At 35.4% G+C, this 22,634-nt stretch overlaps 3 protein-coding genes across 3 annotated transcripts; all 3 read left to right on the top strand.

Moving 5' to 3' along the window:
- The first annotated feature begins 2,603 nt into the window (after nucleotides 1-2,603).
- polr2j (RNA polymerase II subunit J) lies at nucleotides 2,604-5,543 on the top strand. The gene is made up of 4 exons (XM_051109421.1): nucleotides 2,604-2,722; nucleotides 3,224-3,313; nucleotides 3,407-3,581; nucleotides 5,115-5,543. The coding sequence occupies exons 1-4, from the start codon at nucleotides 2,670-2,672 to the stop codon at nucleotides 5,148-5,150; spliced, it is 354 nt and encodes a 117-aa protein (XP_050965378.1). The 5' UTR covers nucleotides 2,604-2,669; the 3' UTR covers nucleotides 5,151-5,543.
- A 73-nt stretch (nucleotides 5,544-5,616) lies between these two features.
- On the top strand, nucleotides 5,617-9,027 carry alkbh4 (alkB homolog 4, lysine demthylase). The gene is made up of 3 exons (XM_051109417.1): nucleotides 5,617-5,802; nucleotides 6,285-6,479; nucleotides 8,407-9,027. The coding sequence occupies exons 1-3, from the start codon at nucleotides 5,623-5,625 to the stop codon at nucleotides 8,923-8,925; spliced, it is 894 nt and encodes a 297-aa protein (XP_050965374.1). The 5' UTR covers nucleotides 5,617-5,622; the 3' UTR covers nucleotides 8,926-9,027.
- Nucleotides 9,028-10,744: 1,717 nt separating this feature from the next.
- On the top strand, nucleotides 10,745-22,132 carry lrwd1 (leucine-rich repeats and WD repeat domain containing 1). Its single transcript, XM_051109408.1, has 16 exons — nucleotides 10,745-10,869; nucleotides 11,339-11,472; nucleotides 11,605-11,839; nucleotides 11,977-12,096; nucleotides 12,201-12,347; nucleotides 12,749-12,841; nucleotides 13,952-14,443; nucleotides 14,796-14,919; nucleotides 15,015-15,121; nucleotides 17,567-17,774; nucleotides 17,858-17,930; nucleotides 18,048-18,188; nucleotides 18,298-18,401; nucleotides 20,467-20,625; nucleotides 21,018-21,127; nucleotides 21,463-22,132. The coding sequence occupies exons 2-16, from the start codon at nucleotides 11,393-11,395 to the stop codon at nucleotides 21,610-21,612; spliced, it is 2,343 nt and encodes a 780-aa protein (XP_050965365.1). The 5' UTR covers nucleotides 10,745-10,869; nucleotides 11,339-11,392; the 3' UTR covers nucleotides 21,613-22,132.
- The last annotated feature ends 502 nt before the right edge of the window (nucleotides 22,133-22,634 follow it).

Consider the following 22,634-nt stretch of genomic DNA (forward strand, 5'->3'; position numbering starts at 1 on the left):
TCAGTTGCTCTGTCAGTTGATTTATCTGAAGCGTTCTCAATGCCTTTTTAATTTTTAGCATTTATTTCTATAATTATGTGTAGCCTAACATGCATGCAGTTTAAGCGTTTGTTCTATTATTCACACCACAACAGTAAATATGTGCTATATTTATTATATAAGACCAGGCAGATAGATAAAAACAACATTAATAATTAATATTTAATAAAGCTTCATTTTAAATTTTTACAATTTCTTTATAACACTACTAAGGTTCTATAGCACTTCCAAACATTCTAAAATGGTTCTATTTAGCACCAAAAATAGTTCTGCTATTGTTATAAGCTGAAGAACCATAATTTGGTACCATTTAGAGCTATTTTTCTTAAGAGGGTTTTTTTAACATCTGTTTTTTCAGTGAAAACAAAATTGAATGCTAAATATTAGGGTTGTGGAACAATCAAAGTTTTAAATGAATAATTTACCTATTTTGGTCACATATATTGTATTTGCAATGGAGAAAACCTCACCCACAGACATGACCGGATCTCTTTTTCCAACTTGCTGTCATGACCTTTTGAATTTTTGAATTGTTTTTACATATTGTTTTTAATTTTAACATATGATTCACACATTTTTCAATTTGTTTCCCCATGGTGAGGATGAGTAAAATATAAACTGTGATTTGGCAATTCGGAAAGTGTCCTCTGAGGAAATGAGATAATGGACATTCTGCTTGGAATTTTGTCATTAAAGCACAACAGTCCTCCTAGAGGTTATTAGTCATTCTTTACAGTAATCAACATTGTTTTTTTTGTAGATCATTAAACTGTTGTGCTGCCTCAGAAGCATGTCCGAAATCAGTTTCATGTGGTGCCTTCGCTGCCTGCAAAGTCATTGCCTGCAGTGTTGCCAACTAATTTTCAGAAGAAGTTGCTAAAGGAAGGTCGATTTGTTGCTAAAAGTTGCTAAATGATGTTGTGACATCACAACGCAAAGTTGTCACAACATCAAATCTCAACAACAACAAGAACAAAAAAAGTAAAATAATATGCGTAATATAATGTCAACATATAAATAACTGTATTTTTAAATACACTGAATTATTGAACACACATTTTTGAATGATTACAATTTAAGTTTTTTCTTCTAATAGTAAACTAATAATACTACAAGTTCTCAATAATTCTGCTTTAAGCAGTGTATTAGTAGTTAGTTAGTTTGCTACACTCTAAGAAAAATCTGTAAAATAGGGCACAATCTACTATGTTAATATGAAATAATTTTTTTGTATTGTTTTTTTTTTTTTTTTAATTATGCATGGTGGTTATAGGGTTCCAATGGATAATGGATAATGTCCTGGAAAATTACCAGTATATTTTCCATTTTTCTTACAGTGTATTAACTGATCAACAATCGCAGGTACAAGAATACTAACAAAGTGTATCATAAATGAACAATTATTATTATTATTATTAAATTGAACAATTGCAAAGAGCAGCAAAGTCGCGTGATGTGTGTACTGCTAGGCATCTTTAGTTTCCTCTTTCTGTGTAATTTTAATGGAAAATATGTGCCTTTTTATTGTCTAAGTCACTTACCAAAAGTTGCTAAAAGTTGCCAAATAAATTTAAAAAATTGCTAAATTTATTGCTAGGTGCTGTTGGAAGGAAAAGTTGCTAGGGTAGTCTGAAAAGTTGCTAAATTTAGCAACAAAATTGCTAGGTTGGCAACACTGATTGCCTGATAAGGCAGCGAGGCAGCAAGTCAGCTGTCGAGCCTTTAGGGTGCAGCCAATGCCACTGAACCGAAAGGAACTCACAGACTTTGCTGATTATTGTTGCTGAAATTGTCAAATTATTGTCATGTTTTAGGGTTGTACTAATTGGTCAGACCAGGAAAACATTTGGAGTACTATAGACTGCCAAATGTTATAACAAATCAAGGAGAAGAGTGCAAAAAAACTGTCTATGAAATCTTTACCACCTATTAGCTTTAGTCTGTCAAAATATTGCCCCTTTCCTGCTTGCTAAGTCCTTCTCTATATAATTTAGCAGCTTCCACACTTTCCCCCTTTGATTTAAACAGCATAAATTAGCAGAACAACGTATTCAGTGGTACATTAACCATGCAATCAGTGCTGTTGTTCTTCAATATAGCTTCGCATCCGGGTAACTGACCAAACCGTGACATAAGTGCAAACCCTCCATAAAGAACCCTAAACTGGAACACAAAGAACAATTTCAGCATTTTCAGTTGTTACATCGTGTAAAGAACCTTTAAAAAAAAAACATATTTTTAAAACTGTAGAACGTACAAAGAAATGTAAAATATATACATAATTAGAGCTTTTAAAACATTACTATGCTAATTCAGCATCTTATAATAACATTGTAATTTGGTGAGAAATAAGTCAAAATTAGGTTTATTTTTCTACCATTTCGACTTAATAATTAAGAAAAGTAGATGTACACGTGCGACACCTTTGTGTCAGTGTGTTGAAAACTATAAAATGTAGAATATATTTAGCATAAGCATTTTTCACAAGTAATTCATCTACAGCCCATCGCTGTCCTCTACCGATCTTCACACAACACTGCACTTTAAAAATGACAATTTCACGTCGTGTAGTGCGCATGCGTAGTACAGTGTGCGTCCATTAGCATCAGCGCTGCTGGGTTTCAAACAGGATGAACGCGCCACCGGCATTTGAGTCGTTTTTACTATTCGAGGGAGAAAAGAAGTAAGTGCAGTACAACACAGATTTAACTATTAAGTGATAATAACTGAACTAACTAAAACCTGTAATGAAACAAAGTCAGTCAGCTGGAATACAGCAGTTAGCTTGCAAAGTGTTTAGCTTGTTGGCTAACAACAGTAGTAAGTCCATCTGTAAAATAGAATGTGTTTAATTATAAATCTGACTAGTTTTTGTACTCATTACATGACCAAATGGATAACTCACTGTTTTTTTTTTCTTTTCATGTTTGAAAGGTTATACACTAGACACAAATGTATATCATATTTTTCTTATGTTCTCTCTCCCTCTGTGTCTATCTCTCTACATACACACCAACACACAAACGTTTTTGATACCGTGAGATTTTTAGTATACCATGTAAATAACTATAGTGTATATCTTAAAGGCACCATATTATTAATATGATTGTACTATGGTGTTCTCACAGTACTGTTTGTAAAGGGAAGCAATCACCTAATATTCCTGTTCAACTTCTTTTTACAGGATCACAATAGTAAAAGACACTAAGGTGCCAAATGCATGTCTGTTTACGCTGAATAAAGAGGATCACACACTGGGGAACATCATCCGGTCGTAAGTGCACAAGCATCTGATGAACAAACATTTCTGAGTCATTGTTATCACTTTTTGGGTGTATGTGTATTTAGCCTATGATGTTTCCACAAGGCAACTGCTGAAGGACCCACAGGTGCTGTTTGCTGGATATAAGGTTCCTCATCCTTTGGAGCACAAGATCGTGATCCGTGTGCAGACGACACCAGACTACAGTCCCCAGGAAGCCTTCACTAATGCCATTACTGATCTGATCAGTGAACTGTCCCTGCTGGAGGAGCGATTCAGGGTATGTGACATGTACATAGCAATCTGCTTCAGTTTCGTGAGGGATGATGTGATTTGATTAGTTAGTGGTGTTTGCTAAAGCAAGTATCACTGTTACTAATGCTCAAACAAATATAGTTGAAGTCAAAAATTTACATACACTTTGCAGAATCTGCAAGATGTTAATTATTGAGTCCCTTGTTTGTCCTGAACAGTTAAACTGCCTGCTGTTCTTTAGAAAAATCCTTCAGGTCCCACAAATTCTTTGGGCTTTCAGCATTTTTGTGTATTTGAACCCTTTCTAACAGTGACTGTATGCTTTTAAGATCCATCTTTTCACACTGAGGACAACTGAGGGACTCATATGCAACTATTACAGAAGGTTCAAACACTCACTGATGCTCCAGAAGGAAATATGATGCCTTACTTGGGGGTGTAAACTTTTGAATGGAATGAGGATGTGTACATTTTTCTTATTTTGTCTAAAAAAATCATTCTGCCCTTCAGAAGCTACAGAAGATACTTGCATGTTTCACAGAAGACAAAATAAGTTAAATTTACCCTGATCTTCAAATTCAGAAAGTCCCCCCCGGCTCTTAATGCATAGTTTTTACTTCTGGAGCGTCAGTGAGCGTTTGAACCTTCTGTAGTAGTTGCATATGAGTCCCTCAGTTGTCCTCAGTGTAAAAAGATGAATCTCAAAATTATACAGTCATTTGTTGGAAAGGGTTTGAATACATGCAAATGCTGGAAAACCAAACAATTTGTGGGACCAGAAGGATTTTTCTAAAGAACAGCAGGCAGTTTAACTGTTCAGGACAAACAAGGGACTCATGAGCAACTACCACTAAACAAAAAAACAGCTGTGGCTCATTCAGGTAACAACACAGTATTAAGAATCAAGCTTATGCAAACTTTTGAACAGGGTCAGTTATTATTTTCTCTTGTGGACTATATGTAAACATCTTTTTTTGTGAAATATCTCATTCAGTTCAGTACTGAATAAAAATAACTTTCATTTTGTTTGATCCCTCTAATTTTGGTAAAATAATTAACATTTTGGAGATTCTGCAAGGTGTATTAAAGCAATAAACCCCAAGAAGCCATGGTTTACAGTGAATTTATAACAGCTAAGGGGCATTGTTAGGCACAACATTATAAATTCACTGTAAACCATGACTTCACAGGGCTTATTGCTTTTATAAAATGGTTATTCCAAGTAAGGTTTCACCTTAAAATTCACCTTAAAAAAACAGAGCAAACAAAGTGTAAAGATATTAATAAAAACATTATTCTTCTGCCAAACAATATAGTTCCTCAGAAACGGTTGTGGTTGCAACAAACTGGTTGCCAAGTAACACACAGTTGTAAGCAAAGGTGTATGTTTGTAGCATAATTTACAACAGCTTTGAGTGCGGCTCAACCAATCAGAATCAAGGCTTGGAACTATCCGTTTTATAAGTAAACTTTTGACTTCAACTGTAGTAAGGGATTTGAACAACCTATAACTACAAGTATAAAACTTTGTTTTAATTGTATTTTTCTTTTATTGTAGGTTGCCATCAAAGACAAGCAAGAGGGAATAGAATGAAGACTATCACACTCCACTGGAAAACAACAGCTAATTCACAATGGACTGATTTGTCACTCTTAAACTGGGTTTCTAAAATGGGCTACAGTACTCCCATTTATTTATTTTCATGAAATATTATGAGATCAGTTGACAAGCTCTCATAATAAAAAATAATAGATCTTTAACAGCCTCTAAAAACAATGAGGTCAAGATCTTTGGAGTTTCTCCTATAATACTGATTTCCCAACAAAGCATGTTGATATACTAAAATGCTCAAATCTTGAACGTTCTTTGAAAATATTTCATCATGCATCAAATGTATGTACAAGGAAATCATTTCCTCTTCAGTGTCCCACTCATTTGTGATGTAGATTATTTTTTGTTATTAATAAATGGACTTTTGTAATGAAATGCATTAACTTGTGTTTATTTGAATCTTAACATTGTGGCTTTAGTGTTTCATGGATTTGTCAAACTCGTGGCTTTCAATATGGGAACTGGTTGGGACCTTCAGTTGTTTCGAAGGGGACGCATTAAAATGATGCACAAATGTGACTTGATGGCTGCTGGAGAGATGCAAAGTGTTAACTGTGGTTGTAAAGGAATAAGGACATGTCTGAGATGCGAGGCTGAGAAGTCTAAACGACATTTACTACAGAAGAATGAGCTGGTGAGTCGTAAACATTACGTTGAAAAGCGTCTTAACGCCATTTTTGCGCTTAAATGAGCCGACGTTGCATTATTGTTATCAGCAATAGAATAGAGAGTTCAACACGGTTCTCCATTCAATTAAATTCTCTCAAAATTGTGCTATAAGCTTAAACACTACCTTTTAAGAATTTGCTGAGTCATATTGTTTTTGAAATAATAATTTAATGCTCACCAAGGCTGCGTATTTGATCAGAAATACAGTAAATATTACAATTACTTTTCTATTTTAATTTAATATTTATTAAAATGTAATTTATTCCTGTGATGCAAAGCCAAATTTTCAGCATCATTACTCCAGTCTTCAGTGTCACATGATCCTTCAGAAATCATTCTAATGTGCTGATTTGCTGCTCAAGAAACACATTTCTTATGTTGAAAACATTTCTGCTGCTTAATGTTTGTGACTAGACTATACTTAGTATTTTCTGTATTCTGTTGCAGATACATTATGATTTCACTTATGATCCATTGTCGAAGTCTGCGGTCCAGGAGGACAAATGTGGCACTAAACAGTCTTTTGCATTTCCTGGAATATTTTTGTGGGAGAATTTTGTGTCAGAAGATGAAGAGAGGGAACTGATTGCCAGAATGGATCAAGATGTCTGGAGAGAATCTCAATCAGGCCGTCGAAAACAGGTGAATGAGGGAAAAAAAACTGTGAGCGAATGAACTACTGAATACATTTCTTTAACCTTTTATTCTTCAGCAGCAGTTATGGAAGCTTGTTTCCACCACGGGATAAAAGTAAATGATTAAAAAGGTGACTTTTTATTGCACTTCTGAGTTTATACATTACTATTCTGACTTTTTGTATCACAATTCTGAGTTCATAACTCACAGTTTTTTATTATTATTTTAAATGAATTCTGCATTACTCTCTTTCACAATTTAGACTTTTTTTTTTTTTTCAAAATTGTGAGTCGATATAATTCTATGGAAGCTTGTTTCCGCCACTGAATTTAAAAAAAAAAATGCAACTTTATATCTCACAATTCTGACTTTTTTTCTCAAAATAAACTCACAATTCTGAAAAATGAAGTCATTTAAACTTGTAATTGCAAGTTAGAAATTCAGAATTGTGAGACATAAAGTTGCATTTTTGAGAAATAAAGTCAGAATTGCAACAAACTTACATCTTTATATGAAGTTATATCTCGCAATTCTGACTTTATAACATGCAACTGTAAATTAAGTCAGAATTGTGACATACTGTGAGTTTATATCCCCTTTCTGACTTTATTTCTCGCAATTGTGAGTTTATATCATGCAATTCTGAATATAACTCACAATTGTAAGTTTATATTATGAACTTCTGAGCAAACATTTTATATCTCACAATTCTGAATTTATAACATGCAATTGCAAATTATTAAGTCAGAATCATGCGAGATAAACAAATTCTGAGAACATATCTTGTCGACATGTCTCCTTCCCCCTTAAATTTTATAACTTGCGCTTGTGAGTTTTTATCATGCAATTCTGAATATAACAGTATGAATTACAAGTTTTTATCTCACAATTCTGACTTTATAACTCATATATCATGCAATTCTGAATATAACTCACAATTGTGAGTTTATATCTCACGATTTTGACTTTATTTCTCGCAATTGTGAGTTTATATCACAAAAATCTGAGTAAAAAGTTTATATTTCGCAATTTTGAATTTCTAACATGCAGTTGCAAATTAAGTCAGAATCGTGTAAGATAAACAATTCTGAGAACATATCTTGTCGACATGTCTCCTTCCCCCTTAAAATTGGGTTTTATAATTTGCAATTGCGAGTTTTTATAATGCAATTCTGGAAAAAAAAGTATGAATTACAAGTTTTTATCTCACAATTCTGACTTTATAACTCATATATCATGCAATTCTGAATATAACTCACAATTGTGAGTTTATATCTCACAATTCTGACTTTATTTCTCACAATTGTGAGTTTATATCACAAAAATCAGAGTAAAAAGTTTATATCTCGCAATTTTGAATTTCTAACATGCAATTGCAAATTAAGTCAGAATCGTGCGAGATAAACAATTCTGAGAACATATCTTGTCGACATGTCTCTTTCCCCCTTTAAAATTGGGTTTTATAACTTGCAATTGCGCATTTATATCACGCAATTCTGAAAAAAGTACGAATTGCAAGTTTTTATCTCACAATTCTGACTTTATAACTCACAAACGTGCGTTTATGTCATGCAATTCTAAATATAACTCACAACTGCGAGTTTATATCACACAATTCTGACTTTATTTCTCGCAAATGCAAGTTAATGTCACACAGTTCTGACTTTATAACTCATAGTTGCGAGTTTATATCTCGCAATTCTGAGGAAAAAGTCAAAATTGTGACAAAAGGTTGCAATTACCTTTGTAATTGTTTTATCTAGTGGCAGAAATAAGCTATCATAGGTAGAAGACATTTTGGGAAAGGTTTTAGTTGTTGTTGTTTTTTATTACTTTTAAATCACATTTTAGGATGTTAAATAATACAAAAATTAATTTAGTTTAAACTAGTACTATTGCAGTAACATCCAAATAACAATATATATATCCACAGGACTTTGGGCCAAAGGTGAACTTCAAGAAGCGCCGTGTCCGTGTGGGAAACTTCACTGGCCTGCCTGCTATCAGTCGTCACCTGGTGGACAGGATGTCAGAGGCACCTCAGTTAGCCTCCTTCAAACCAGTAGAACAGTGCAACCTAGACTATGATCCCCTCAGAGGCTCTGCGATTGACCCTCACTTAGATGATAGTTGGCTGTGGGGAGAGCACCTGGTCACTATTAACCTGCTCTCAGACACAGTTCTTACGATGAGTTTGGATCAAGGCTGGGGAGACATGGATGATGGGGAGGTGCGAGTAGCTGTGCATGTACCACGCAGATCACTGATTGTAGTTTATGGAGAGGCACGTCACAGGTGGAAACATGCCATCCACAGGAAAGACATTCACAGGCGCAGAGTGTGCAGCACCTTCAGGGAGCTGTCTGAGGAGTTTCTACAGGGAGGAGAGCAGGAGAAACTGGGCTCAGAGTTGCTAGATATAGCACTGAGCTTTAACGGTGTACCTTTATAAGTCTCCTTTATTTAGATATGTGAATATTTGTACTGATTTCTGTACACACAAATGTAAAGTGATTATTTTTAACTCTTAATTTAAATAAATGCATATTCTTTTTATTCTGTGTTGTTATTTTGTGAATGAAAAATGAATTTGATAGGCCTATGACAACAACATTAAAATAGTGTAGATTAGTGTACAATGTTTTATATTTATTTTATAGTTATATTAAAATTAGATTTTTTACTTTGCCTGGTAATTAGTTACTTTTATAATGATGTAACTCAGTTACTATTTGTGAGAAGTAACTAGTAACAATAACTAATTACTTTTTTAAAGGTACGTGCCCAACACTGCCTATGAACTGCAATGATGTCAGAACTACACTACCAGTCAAAAGTTTTTGAACATAAGATTTTCTTTTTGCTTTTTAAAGAAGTCTCTTTTGCTCACCAAACCTGCATTTATTTGATACAAAGTACAGCAAAAACAGTAAAATTTTGTAACATTTTTACTATTTAAAATAACTGCTTTCTATTTAAATATATTTTAAAATGTAATTTATTCCTGTGTGATTTCAAAGCTGAATTTTTAGCATCATTACTCCAGTCTTCAGTGTCACATGATCCTTCAGAAATCATTCTAATATGCTGATTTGCTGTTCAAGAAACATTTTTATTATTATTATCAATATTTAAAACAGTTGAGTACATTTTTTAGGATTCTTTGATGAATAGAAAGATCCAAAGATCAGCATTTATCTGAAATAAAAAAGCTTTTGTAACATTATACACTACGTCATTCAAAAACTTGGAGTCAGTATAATTTATTTAATTAAAAATAATAATAATTAGTATTTTTATTTAGCAAGGATGCTTTTTAAATTGATCAAAAGTGATGGAAAAGACATTTATAATGTTAAAAAAGATTTCTATTTCAGATAAATGCCGTTCTTCTGAACTTTCTATTCATTAAAGAAACCTGAAAAAATTCTACTCAGCTGTTTTCAACATTATCGTAATAATAATAATAATAAATGTTTTTTGAGCAGCAAATCAGAATATTAGAATGATTTTTTGAAGGATCATGTGACTGGAATAATAATATTAAAAATTCAGCTTTGAAATCACTGGAATAAATAAGATTTTAAAATATATTCAAATAGAAAACAGGTATTTTAAATAGTAAAACTATTTCAAAATAGTACTGTTTTTGCTGTATTTTGGATCAAATAAATGCAGGCTTGGTGAACAGAAGAGACTGCATTAAAAATCTTACTGTTCAAAAACGTTTGACTGGTAGTGTATCTTTTATCATTAAATATATATCCATGATTTAATGATTGCCTAATATATTTAGAGCAAACTGCAATTGTTTTATGCTTTATTATTGTAGGGAGTTGGTAAAAACATGATTATGAAACCATGTCCTTCATAATGTAATCCAAGAGGTCTTATGACTATAATTGATTTAAAACTTACGATTTGATTTGGTATCAGTGCTTCTCAACCTTTTTGACTCCAGTATTTGAAGGCCTGTCCTGTCAAAGCTGATATGTACCTCTGCTTTTTCTATAGTAACAAAAACAAAACCTCAAAATATGCCATGTGGTGCATCTTACTTTTGTCAGCATTTTTATTTTAGATTAGATTTTTTTAATAAAACTACATTGAAATAACTTAAGATTTATCCGGGCCCCTCGGAAATGTGCCCACTGGTTGAAAATCACTGGTTAATGCTTGAAATATATCCTTTTTTTCCCAGTCATAACTGCACCCTCAGATTTTCTGACTACAGTGCCACACTCAAGATGGCGGGATGGTGACGCCAAAACCAAACTACACGTCAAAACTGGTCAAAGTTCATTTGTATTTTCCCGGGAAAACGATCTGCCGTGCTAACCCACGTGATTCTGAGTATTGTATATTTAAACAGATCTGGTCCCGCGTTGCATTAAAGGTAAGCTGTGTAATACAATTGTCTGTAAAACCTACATTGATAATAAAAAAAAGCAACCGCACAATGAACATGCTATAAAACATGCAGTCACAAATGTAGCCGTGGATTGTCTTAAGCATTTAATAAACACGTTATTAAGAAAATATACACAGCGTGTAAACACCTTCCTCATTGTACTAAGTTTTTATTAATTTATAATTTGTAAAAAATGATTTCGAAACTATAACGCCACATTTTCTTTGTTTAAGTTACTTAGTCTTTTCAGTATTTAAGTACAGGATGCAAATGATGTTTCTTTCTAGTCTCTTAAGTTTCACGGCAATCTCCTGTGTTCAGAGCCCCCATAGGGCGTGAATAGGCCACTTGTCTTGTATCATTACATAACAATACCAGATGTATTGTGGTTCTGACACCTAAACATCCAATAGCAAGAGTTTTACTTCGTCTCTGAAACCTGTTATCATTACAGCCCACCTTTATAAGGTTTGATTAGACACAATACTCACAGTTTCACTGTGCAGCCATGGAGAAGATAACAGAGAAGATACTGCTGGAGAAAAGCTCTCCAAAAACAAACAAACTGGAACAGATCAAGAGCCTCAAGTAAGAAAGTTATTGTTGTGTTTCCTAGGCAAACTGTGATGTGTTATGGTTTATTAAAGAATAAAAAGTCTACTTAAATTCGTGTTAAAAACTGAATTGTTTACAATATTTGATCTTCTCCCTTCTGTACAGTTTCTCACGCATGGGTCTGAAGAGCAAGGATCTGTCTGTGCCTCTGCTATCTAAACTGTGTAGTCTGGAGCAGTTGGATTTGTCTGGGAACATGCTGCAGGAGATTCCTAAAGGCCTCTGTCTGCCCTGCCTGAAGATCCTTAACTGCTCAAACAATGAAATGGAGGACGTAGAGTCGCTGGAAGCCCTGGGAAACATAGAGGAACTTAGACTGGAGGACAACTTTTACCTCACAGTAAGAATCATGCTTTGAAATTCAACCCTCACATTTAAACACGTCAAAAGTCTTTTTTTTATCCACAGCATAATTAGTGCTGTATTAGACACTATAGATCTTGTTCTGACTATGAATTGTTTAATGTGTTTTTTTAGGTCAATGATGAACACAAAGTGATCTTTCTGTTACCAAAGCTGAGGATGTTTAATGGGAAGGATATCAGCTCTACGGCCCATCATATTCGCCATGGCAGCAGTGAGATTCTCAGGAAAAGGGTGAGAACTGACTCCATATATCACTTTCAACCTTTTTAAATGATCATAATGAAAACAGTTTATCTATGCGATATTTCCTAAATATGCTTTTTTGTAACCTTTAGGTGATTGGCGTATGGGAACGAAGCTTCGGTCTTCCTGATCCCATTACAGCACAAAGTCTGGCTGCTGTGGAGAAGCGCTTTGTTAATGCTGCCTGCACCCAAATCAAATATGGCCCGAATTCCCTGAGCGAATACACAAAGTGGAGGGTGGGTACTCTAGCACGAATATTGTATTTACTGGTCCTAACACAGATTTTGAATTCATAAATCATCAAAATTGTGACCATATATCTTGGTTTTTCCCCAGACATATCCTGGCCCAGATTTATAAACTGCCCAAAATGTCAGGGTTTTGGCTTTTTTTCCCTATTTACATGTTCTCTACAGCCATTTTCTTTAGATCATTCTCTGTTTTGGATGCCACGATTGCTTGCTTATGTACAATGCCTGCGCACTTTTGGTTAAACTGTTTCTAGACCTACAGCAAAATTGTAAACACAGCCAAAACCTGAATTTTCTTAGGCAATTTTGAAATCCTGTCCAGGATATGTGGTCATTCTAATTCACTGTGGTTGCATTTCACCTCATCCCATTTATGCTTGTTTTAGGTTGAAATGATTGCAAAGGAATATTTGAAGTCACTGACGTGCAGTGAAGAAGAAGGCAAAGTCACAGACACAACTCCAACAAAAGAGAATGAGGTAAACCATCAGCATCATTTTGTTGAGTGTCATATTTATTACATCAGGCTTGTATGGCTCATGTAGTATGATATAAGACTTAATAACTTGGAGGTCATACTCTATAGGGGAAAAATACTATAATTTTGTTCAGTGGACCAAACTGAGCAAAAATTTGTAATTTGGTGCAGTCTCTTCAGCACAAACAAGGGTCTCATGAATAACTATCTCACAAAAAAAAAACACAACTGTTTATCATTCAGGAAACAAAACAGTATTAAGAATCAAGCCTATATATAAATTAAACTATTATTTTCTCTTATGGACTATATGCAAACGCCTTTTATGTAAAATATCTTATTCAGGTCAGTACTAAATAAAAAATACCATGCATTTTGTTTGATCCCTCTTATTTTGGTCAAATATTTAACATTTTGCAGATTCTGCAAGGTGTATGTAAACTTTTGACTTCAACTGTGTATGTCTGAAAAGCATGATAAAGTAATGAAAAACAATGTGACCTTTATAAGAACACAGCAGATAACTTGCATAAAATGCATATAAATATTAGTTGTCACTCTAAATTTCCCAGAGATGTCCTAGTAAGAATATTTAAATGCTTAGTTTTATGATCTAAGCTTATTGTGGGGGCAAAATATAAAATGCACTGTAATACAGTATTGATTGAGAGATGCATGATTAAACATTCTTCAAAACATTCTTGATTTATCATATTGAATGCTCACATTTTAACTTGGTTGTTCAAAAATATTGTGTTAAACCTAAATTGCTTCAGTCCAGTAAGTGTTCATCTTAAAATATTACTCATAGCTTACTTTATAACAATCAGTAACGATTTTACAGCAAATAGACACATGAATAACAACTTGAAGGAAGATTTTTTTAGAATTAAAGTAAAAGCTCTAAAAAAGTATAAAATTTTAATCAGAAGGCATGTAGAAGATTGTGTTTTAGTGTAGAATTTTGCGTGAGTTATGATACATACGATTCATACGATTAAAATGCGTTCTCCCATCCAAGCTTAATGCTGTGTCGAGAGAACCTTTTGAAAACATTTGTGACTCTAATTGCTCTAATAAGTCATTATTAAATTTTTTTTATACAACACAGACTCCTGCAGAGAGAAGATCTTGTGATCTTGGTGGTAACAGTATCACAAGTCCTCAGAAAAGAACCAGAAACAATTCTGAGGCGGCCGCAGAGGCCAGTCCACGAAAGTCGAGTCGCTTAGCGAGTGCAGTTCCGGTTGAGGCTAGCCCGCGAAAATCCACACGAGTGACGAGCACTCCACAGAAAACTGACCCTACACTGTCCAGCCCCAGAAAGCACACCCGAATGACCAATGTAGACACCTCAGAGGGTAGTCCGAGGAAATCAAGCCGCCTGGAAAATATTTCTCAGAAAGATGCTAGCAAAACTGAAAGCCCCAGAAAGGCAGCAAAGCCAATCATCTCTACGCCAACATCAAGACCAGCTAAATGTGATACCCCAAAGAAAACAGCTAAGGATCAGACTACAGCTCAACAGAGCAAACAGAAGACCGCCAAAACAGAAAACAACACACCTCGGAAAACTGCCGGTGTCAAACGCAAAATTCCTCAGGTGAGTCAAAGACATGAGGATTTGTTGAATCAGAAATGTATTGACAATACACACAGTGACTTGAATATACATCTGTGCTAAGGAACTAAAAACGCAAGTTCATGTTCATTTTGATATTTTTTTTGGAGGCATAAAATTAAGAAAGTCATAATGCAGAAAAAAAGTCGTAAAAGGATAGTTGTGTGTCTAAACAGTTTCCTTATTTTGCCTGATCATTGTATTTGCATGTGAATTGTCACAGACTCACTATTAAATTGTGTATTCCTGCATTTGTATTCAGATTAGAGTTGATTGCTCGTTACACAGTCAATAGCACATTGTTAATGGGCGTCTCTCTCCCCTGCTGTTACAGGAGCCGGTGAGTCTGCAGCCGTTCCATGTCTTGCAGTGTCACAGTCGACAGGACAGTCCCGACGACTTCAGCACTCAGCTTTGGGCCTGTGCCTTTGAGCCCCCACAGGAAGGCAGCAATGCTGGTGAGCACTATCAAGTGATTCAGTTAAATTAAATCATTTGTATGCTTGAACATGTTTTTGATCTTATATGTCTGGCATTGTTGTTAATCTGTTAGGTGTCAGTGGTGGGTCTCGGACGGTCGCCACATGTGGAGGGGAAACTTTGTGTGTGATTGACTGTGAGACAGGACACGTGCTGAAGAAATACAAGGTTCCTGGTGAGGTGAGTGCAAAAAAGTTCTGTCCAATACCATCTCTGGCCACTAGGTGGCTTAGTTATATAGGCCAATCAGTTTTTTGTCTCACCTAAATGATACATGGAATACACTGTTTATTCAGAAAATCATACTTCTATAGTTCTACTATTCATAGTTATACTACTTTCATAGTTCTACTATTTCTGCAGGTCCTCCAAAAGTTTGGAAAAAGTGGGGTTTTGGACAATATTGGCATAAATCCTTTTTAATTTGTGATAATTTTGCACTGCTAAGGGACAACACAAAATATGAAAACATATTTTATTACATAGACAGTTTATACATAGAAAAAACTTATTTTCTATTCATCAAAATATCCACCATTAGCAGCTATTACAGCTCTGCATAATCTGGGCCTAAATTCATTGTATTCTAAACTTAATTGGGAATCAGTTGTTGAAGCTAATAAGGTGTGCTGACCCAAAAATCTTTTAAAAACCTGGGCCAAGTTTAGACCAGTAACCAGGCATCACAGCTGGCAAAGGGGCATGTCTGACTTTGACATGTATATATTGCCATTATTATGTAATCAAAATGAAAATTATTAATGCTGGTCTTCAATGATAATGTCAAGTTACTTTTATGTATTTGCACCAAAAAATGATAAGGATTTATGCTGATATTGTCCAAAACCACACTTTGCCAGGGGTGTTTCCAAACTTTTGGAGGGCAGTGTATGTAGCTATGCATAGTATGCAAATATTCATATGGATTGAATACCCAAATTACCCAACATTTGCCAAAAAGTGCAGAAAAATAAAATTAACAACAATAAAATTAACAGCACGCAGAGAGACAAATAACAAGTCTATCAACTTTGCATAAACGTAATCATTCATTTTAAAGTACAGTTTAAAATAAAGGTTAAAGTGTTGTTTATTAGGCAACAGAGGCAACAGGTTCACTGGAATAGTTATAAATTGTCAGAAAAATAACAAACAAAACAGTAAATACATTGCTTTAGAGTCTATTAAGAATGGCATATTAGCAGAATTATTAATATTATGATGGTGGGAAGCTCCACAAGTGACATGTGGGTAAAAATGATATATTTTGGCCACATTTTAAGAATTTGTTCCCTTGTCTAGTAAATTATGGCCATGTTTTACTAAAAAAAAATGAAAAGAAACGGTTTGTCATGGAAGCAAATTTATCATTTGTGGTCTCAATTTAATTAAAATGAGGGGGGAAATTCTCAATTTGTGCAATTTCTGAAACAGTGGTTTTGACATACTGTAAAAACATACACGGTGTATTCTGAACAACTACTGATGCCACAGAATCCAACATAGCCTGTTTTGCAAAAGTTAGTAGTTCACTTCCAGAACAAAAAATTACAGATAATTTATTCACCCCTGTGCCATCCAAGATGTTCATGTCTTTCTTTCTTCAGTCGTAAAGAAATCGTTTTTTGAGGAAAAATTTTCACGAATGTTCTCTACACTCTTAAAAATAAAGGTGCTTCACAATGCCATAGAAGAACCTTTTTTGTCTAAATGGTTCAAAAAAAGAACCTTTAACATCTGAAGAACCGTTCTGTTTCACAAAAGGTTCTTTGTGGCAAAAGAAGGTTCTTCAAATTATAAAAAGGTAAGAAAGAGATGATTCTTCAAAGAACGTTTGAGTGAAAGGTTCTAGAAATGGTTCTTCTGTGGCATCACTGTGAAGAACCTTTTAAACCGTCTTTATTTTTAAGAGTGTGTGTAGTGGACTTCTGTGGTGTCTGCGAGTTTGAACCTCCAAAATGCAGTTTAAATGCAGCTTCAATGGGCTCCCAAACGACCCCAGCCGAGGAAGAAGGGTCTTAACCAGCAAAACAATCTGTTAATTTCTAAAAAACAAATGTTCAATTTATACACTTTTTAACCTCAAATGCTCGTCTTGTCTAGCTCTGTGTGAACTCTTTGTATTCAGTTTATGACAGTTAGGGTATGTTGAAAAACTCCTCCAACTTCAAAATCATCTTACATCGCTGTTTTTTTGTAAAGGGTGTTTGACCCTCCTTGCGCGTTCACTTTGTAAACACTGAGTCTGTGCTTCTGCAGTGATGTAGGATGGTTTTGAAGTTGGAGGAGAAAATGAGATGGGAGTTTTTCGACATACATGAGCCGGATTACACAGAGTTCGCATGCAAATGGCAGAGCTATACAAGATGAGCATTGGAGGTTAAAAAGTATATAAATTGTATTTATTTATTTATTCCTGAAATCTATTATTCTTGAAATGTTTGCCTCAAAAATTTAAATTTCTTTATGACTGAAGAAAGAAAGACATAAATATCTTGGATGACAAGGGGGTGAGTAAATTATCTGTAAATTTTTGTTCTGGAAGTGGACTTCTCCTTTAAAACCAAACAGGCTGCGTTTTACAGTGCTTGTAAATTTAATGTTGCCTCCACTGTTGTCTTGTAGGAGTTCTTCTCACTAGCATGGTCCACGGTGCTGATGTCCAGGACAGGTGGCTCCACCCGTCCCTGCAGTATCCTGGCTGCTGGGGGTAAGAGGGGTCTGGTGAAGCTTATCCATCCCCGAGTCAACCTGGCATTTGGGGAGTTTCGTGTCAGTCGACGTGCCATTTCCATTATGCGCTTCAGTCCACGGAACGCTACCTTTCTCTTCAGTGAGTTAAACAAAGACTAAATGACTAAATAATAACTTCAGCTATATAGCTGTAACTAAAAAACACTTTATTTCTATTTACAGCTGGGACGTATGAAAATAAGATCTTTTTGTGGGATATTGGAGGACTGGATCGTGATTACAACTTCAAAATAAGGTTATTTATTATTTATTGCGCAGTCATTTTTTATCACTTAATTTAGAAATGTTGTTGTAAACATTTACATTTATACAAACTTTTCCATAACTGTTTTATTTCTTATTTTTCTCACAGTAAGCTGCTAGTCCTGGAAACGGGCTCCACTCCTCTGCATCTCTCTCTGCTCCCCACATCTCCAGACACGCACCTCCTCTCGGGCTGTGATGATGGGCTGCGTATCTTTGACATCCAGCTCAGTAAAAACATACAGAAAAGGTTTGAATTCTACATCAGTTCAGAAATGATCATCATCCCTATGCTGATTAATCTATGTGTGTGTTGTTAAAGAAAATGTTTCTTTATTGTACTTTACATGGTTTTTCAGAAATGAAGAGATGGAGATTGTGTTTCCAGTTTACAAGAAAAAGGACAAGAAGAACACCTACCGGACTATTGACGGACTGAGCTTCCTCACAGATGATATAGTGGGTGAGTAAGCAGTAAGAAAAATTTAGGTCTAGTTGACCAAATAACATATTTAATATATGTTTTCTGTATTGGCCAAGGATCAGCAATCTCCATGCAAAACTGATTGTGCAGACCAAACTGTAAGTCGTAGCATCTTGAAACTTTGAGGGATGGTAGAACTCGCACCGACTACAACCTCACTTGCAAGACTTGCAATCAGAGCTACGAAATTACTCATAACTCCTAAGTCGTCAGTCGCAGGCTCAAGTGGCTTATGTCGTTGGAATCCTTGGCTCACGATGGACAAAACACACGCCTCTGATGCAATCATGAGCCTGGCAAAATGTTTGGTATTTTTGCAAACTAATCCTTTCGCGAACTAAAATAGGTTTTTCGCCCAATTAAAACCAAACCAATGCAGATTCTCTGGAGAGCGAATATCAATAATTATCAAAAAAAATGTTTGACTCACTGTCGCAAAGGGACGCCAAAACGTTCAAAAGGGGTAGGGCCACTTCTAGTAGGGCCCCAAAGGTCTGTGAGAAATTTGAAAGAAATCGTTACTGGAGGGGGATGGGATGATGTCGCATTTTTCAAGGGTGTAAATGATACAAAAAAATCATAAATAGTATGTCGTGCAATATTCATATCACATGATAGAACTCCTCATTCCGACAACTTTGCCTTTAGAACCACTGCTGTCAATCAAATTGTTTGTTAAGTTATTGAGAAGATGTGAAAAACCTACTTTTGCAAACTAGTCCTAGGTTTTTTGCTCAATCTGGAAAAAAACACTGCAGTGCAATTCTCTGGACTCTTTAGGTCAATAATTATCAAAAAATGTTGAAATGTACCCTTTGGAAAGCTATAACGGGGTAGGGCTGGTTATCAAGTTTGATACTTTTTAGGCACAGACCAAAATGCCTCAATACCATCGAGGATCAAAAAAACCTCTTGTCATTCGGTACCAAACTTCGATACCTAAGGGGTTAATCTCGTGAACGTCAGTGTGCCAGTAAGCCTGCAGCACTAGGTGTGTTAAACTAGAAGCGGTGCCACGCAGATCAGCAGCTTTCACACTAAATGCAAAATGCGCAGCCTTTCAGAGCAAGTTTGAGCGAGGCTTGTGCGCCAGTGGCAACAAACCGTCCTCGCACGTCGCATCCGTAACAGCAATCCGAAAGCATACGAAGCAGTCTGCTCTCTATAGCTCTCTTGATCCTGTGCAGAGCCGCGACAAAGTCGAACACACCTGCTAGTTTACACCAGTTACACTGTGGCACACACGGGAGGCTGTAGCGTTAAAGCATTAACGTACAACCCCCTTAGATATAAGGCTACGTTTACACTGGTGCGTTTTTGTTTAAAAAATCCATACTGGCATACTCATCCATACTGGCATTTCAGAAAATATATCTCTCCATACTACACGACACGAAAGTGAGCGTTACGTGATCATTCACGGACACTGTAGCATGATGCTACAAGGTATAGGTATCAGCATCGATATCGAAGATATTTGAACGATACCCAGCCCTATAACAGGGTCATCTAGAAAAGGGGCCTGTCCAAATTTACCCAAAATCCTATAAAGCCTAAATGAAAACTCAAAACTTCATGAAACCTGCTGAGCACATGCGACAGGTGATTCTAAACAAGCATGCAAAGTTTTAAGGGGATCGGACCACAGCTGGCGCTATAACAGTCATAACTGTTTAAAACATCATTAAATTACCTGGATTTGCCAAAAATGCTTTTTAAATCATTAGGTCATTAATGGCTTGCTAAATAATTTATTTTTTTCATATGTGCTTGCATGCCTTTAAGCACTTGAACCCTGGTAATAGCTGCTTGCAGCTATGTATATTATTATATTTACTTGTAAAAAAAGTTTGTACTAATCATTTCTTCACTGTTGTCTTGTTTTGTTTGTTTTTTTGCTAGTTTTGCACCTTAATTTTCCATTTAAACTCGTTCCTAGCATAAATTTAAGCTTACTCTCTATTAAATTTATTTTTAGCACACAGTATGGCCAGTTCTGTCTGATATTGAAGGCAATAATGATGATTGCAATTTTTCCTCCCAGCATCCAAGAGCCACATGCAGGGCTCTATCTACCTGTGGAGCTGGAGTGCCACACGGGCATCTTGGAATGGCAGAAAGAACGAGGTCCCAGCTGTTGTGTTGGCAGAGCTGCAATGGTCCAGTACTGACATCCCATACCTGTCTCTAGGCACCTGTCCAGGTATTCATGATATGTGTATGAAATGTCATATATGGTAGGGGTGCACACTAAATGTTATTTTTTTATTTTTGGCTTTTTTATGCCTTTATTTAGATAGGATAGTATAGGTAAGACAGGAAGCAAAGCGGGAGAGAGAGAAGGGGGTGGGATCAGGAAAGATCCACGAGCCTGGATTCGAACTCGGGACGCCCACAGCGCCACAAGACTATTTGCACAGACAATAAATGTTATTTTAATTGTGATCATAACTTCTGCTTTTCCCAGTTAATTAAGCATTGTCATCTGCAATATGTGCCTGCTGAAAATGTTCATACAACATATGCTGGATGTGTGAGTAAACCTGATCTGAAAAGTCTAAATGCACAATGGATGTGTGATTGTCTTTCTTGTAGGCTATGGTTATGTGGTGTGTGGGGATGAGCAAGGCAGGCTATGGATGTACCATATCACAGACACCATGATGGAAAACTTCAAGAGTGGAAAACCAATCTCAGCCACTGAGGTAAGTTAATCATTGCTGGGTGAGAGATGCGGTTAGGGTTAATGTAAGATCTCGGATTGGGAATTAATGATCTTACATGTGCCAAATAAAAGATGGCATGTTTCACAGTTTTGTTTTGTTTATTTAGAAATGCAGAACAGATGATAATCCACTCCAAATAATCCGGCATTATCTTATACTACAACAATCCTATTAGCTACAGTATAGACGCATTAAATCCTTTAAGAAGGTATCCTATTGTTTCAACATGATTAACTCTTGAGGAGTGGTTGCTGTTGATGTTTAAATACAGAGCTCCTGGATCTCATTTTCTTTTTTTGCCCATATTATTTCAGGTGCTGGAGTGGCCTTCACCGGTTAGAGCTGGAAAGGGTGCATTAGAGGGGCCGTCTATTAACAGCATTGCCATGGATCCTGATCTACATTACTTGGTTGCCCTTACTGACAAGAACATGGCTGTGGTTTGGAAGAGAGAGAGTCGATGAGCACAAAGAAATGTTCAGTTGCTGGCAGTATTTTTCCTTATTGTTTTGCATTTCTGGACTCGATTTGAATTGAGTTCATGATTCTGTGAGAAAAGAGGTTAAAAAGGAATTCAAACACCTTACTTCATCTATGTTAAAGACTTATTGTCTCAAAGAGACAGAGAAAACCAATGTACCCATCATGTCAATTTGTTCCGATTTGACTGTGACTACTTTTAGTAGGTGTAAGGCAATTGTTATTTTAACCTCTTTCATAATTTTAAGTTTTTTTCTTGTTTGTTTTAGTTTTTTAAACATTGTTTTTAAAATATATTTCAGAGATTGTCAAAAAAAGAATTGTTCAAAACATGACTTCTTATGTTTTTGTTTTAATAAAATGGTGTCATACACCATTTTCTTATTTAAATGATTCTCATAAACGCCTCACTTTTGGTTGTAAATGTAAAGTGTCAAAAAAACAAAACAAAAAAAACAAACAAATATTGTATATCCTGTGTGCCTGTGCCTCATTTCATTTGTTATCCCGTTTTTGTAAATGTACTGCAGTTTTTAGTAGTTAGTAGTACATTAAAACTTGTTTGCTACAAATGTGTGTTTAACATATAGATAAGACTGCAACCCGCTGTTGTTGATTACTTGGTAACGCTTTATTTTACTGTGTCCTTTTTAGACGTTACATGTACTTACTATTATAATAACAATAAATTATGCATAATTACATGCAAGTAAATCTAAGCCATATCCTAACCCTAACTATATAGTAAGTACATGCAGTTAATTAATATTGCTCAGTACTTAAATGTATAATTACACTGTAACAAGGACACTTAAAATAAAGTGTAACCAATTACTTCTTTAGGGTTACATTTTCCTGGATTTAAAGGGGTCATTGGATGCCCATTTTCCACAAGTTGATATGATTCTTTAGGGTCTTAATGAAAAGTCTATAATATACTTTGGTTAAAAATTTGTCAATGGTAGTGTAAAACAACACGCTTTTTACCTTGCAAAAATCATCCTGT

Source organism: Labeo rohita, chromosome 5, assembly GCF_022985175.1.
Source record: "Labeo rohita strain BAU-BD-2019 chromosome 5, IGBB_LRoh.1.0, whole genome shotgun sequence".
Taxonomy (NCBI): Eukaryota; Metazoa; Chordata; class Actinopteri; order Cypriniformes; family Cyprinidae; genus Labeo; species Labeo rohita.

Excerpts from the sequence above, each read along its gene's own strand:
- polr2j (XM_051109421.1), top strand. The coding sequence starts at position 2,670 with ATGAACGCGCCACCGGCATTTGAGTCGTTTTTACTATTCGAGGGAGAA. Across the intron at positions 2,723-3,223 it reads CTATTCGAGGGAGAAAAGAA|GATCACAATAGTAAAAGACA; the intron begins GTAAGTGCAGTA and ends TTCTTTTTACAG. Across the intron at positions 3,582-5,114 it reads TGCTGGAGGAGCGATTCAGG|GTTGCCATCAAAGACAAGCA; the intron begins GTATGTGACATG and ends CTTTTATTGTAG.
- alkbh4 (XM_051109417.1), top strand. The coding sequence starts at position 5,623 with ATGGGAACTGGTTGGGACCTTCAGTTGTTTCGAAGGGGACGCATTAAA. Across the intron at positions 5,803-6,284 it reads TACTACAGAAGAATGAGCTG|ATACATTATGATTTCACTTA; the intron begins GTGAGTCGTAAA and ends ATTCTGTTGCAG. Across the intron at positions 6,480-8,406 it reads AATCAGGCCGTCGAAAACAG|GACTTTGGGCCAAAGGTGAA; the intron begins GTGAATGAGGGA and ends ATATATCCACAG.
- lrwd1 (XM_051109408.1), top strand. The coding sequence starts at position 11,393 with ATGGAGAAGATAACAGAGAAGATACTGCTGGAGAAAAGCTCTCCAAAA. Across the intron at positions 11,473-11,604 it reads GAACAGATCAAGAGCCTCAA|TTTCTCACGCATGGGTCTGA; the intron begins GTAAGAAAGTTA and ends CCTTCTGTACAG. Across the intron at positions 18,189-18,297 it reads AGTAAAAACATACAGAAAAG|AAATGAAGAGATGGAGATTG; the intron begins GTTTGAATTCTA and ends ATGGTTTTTCAG.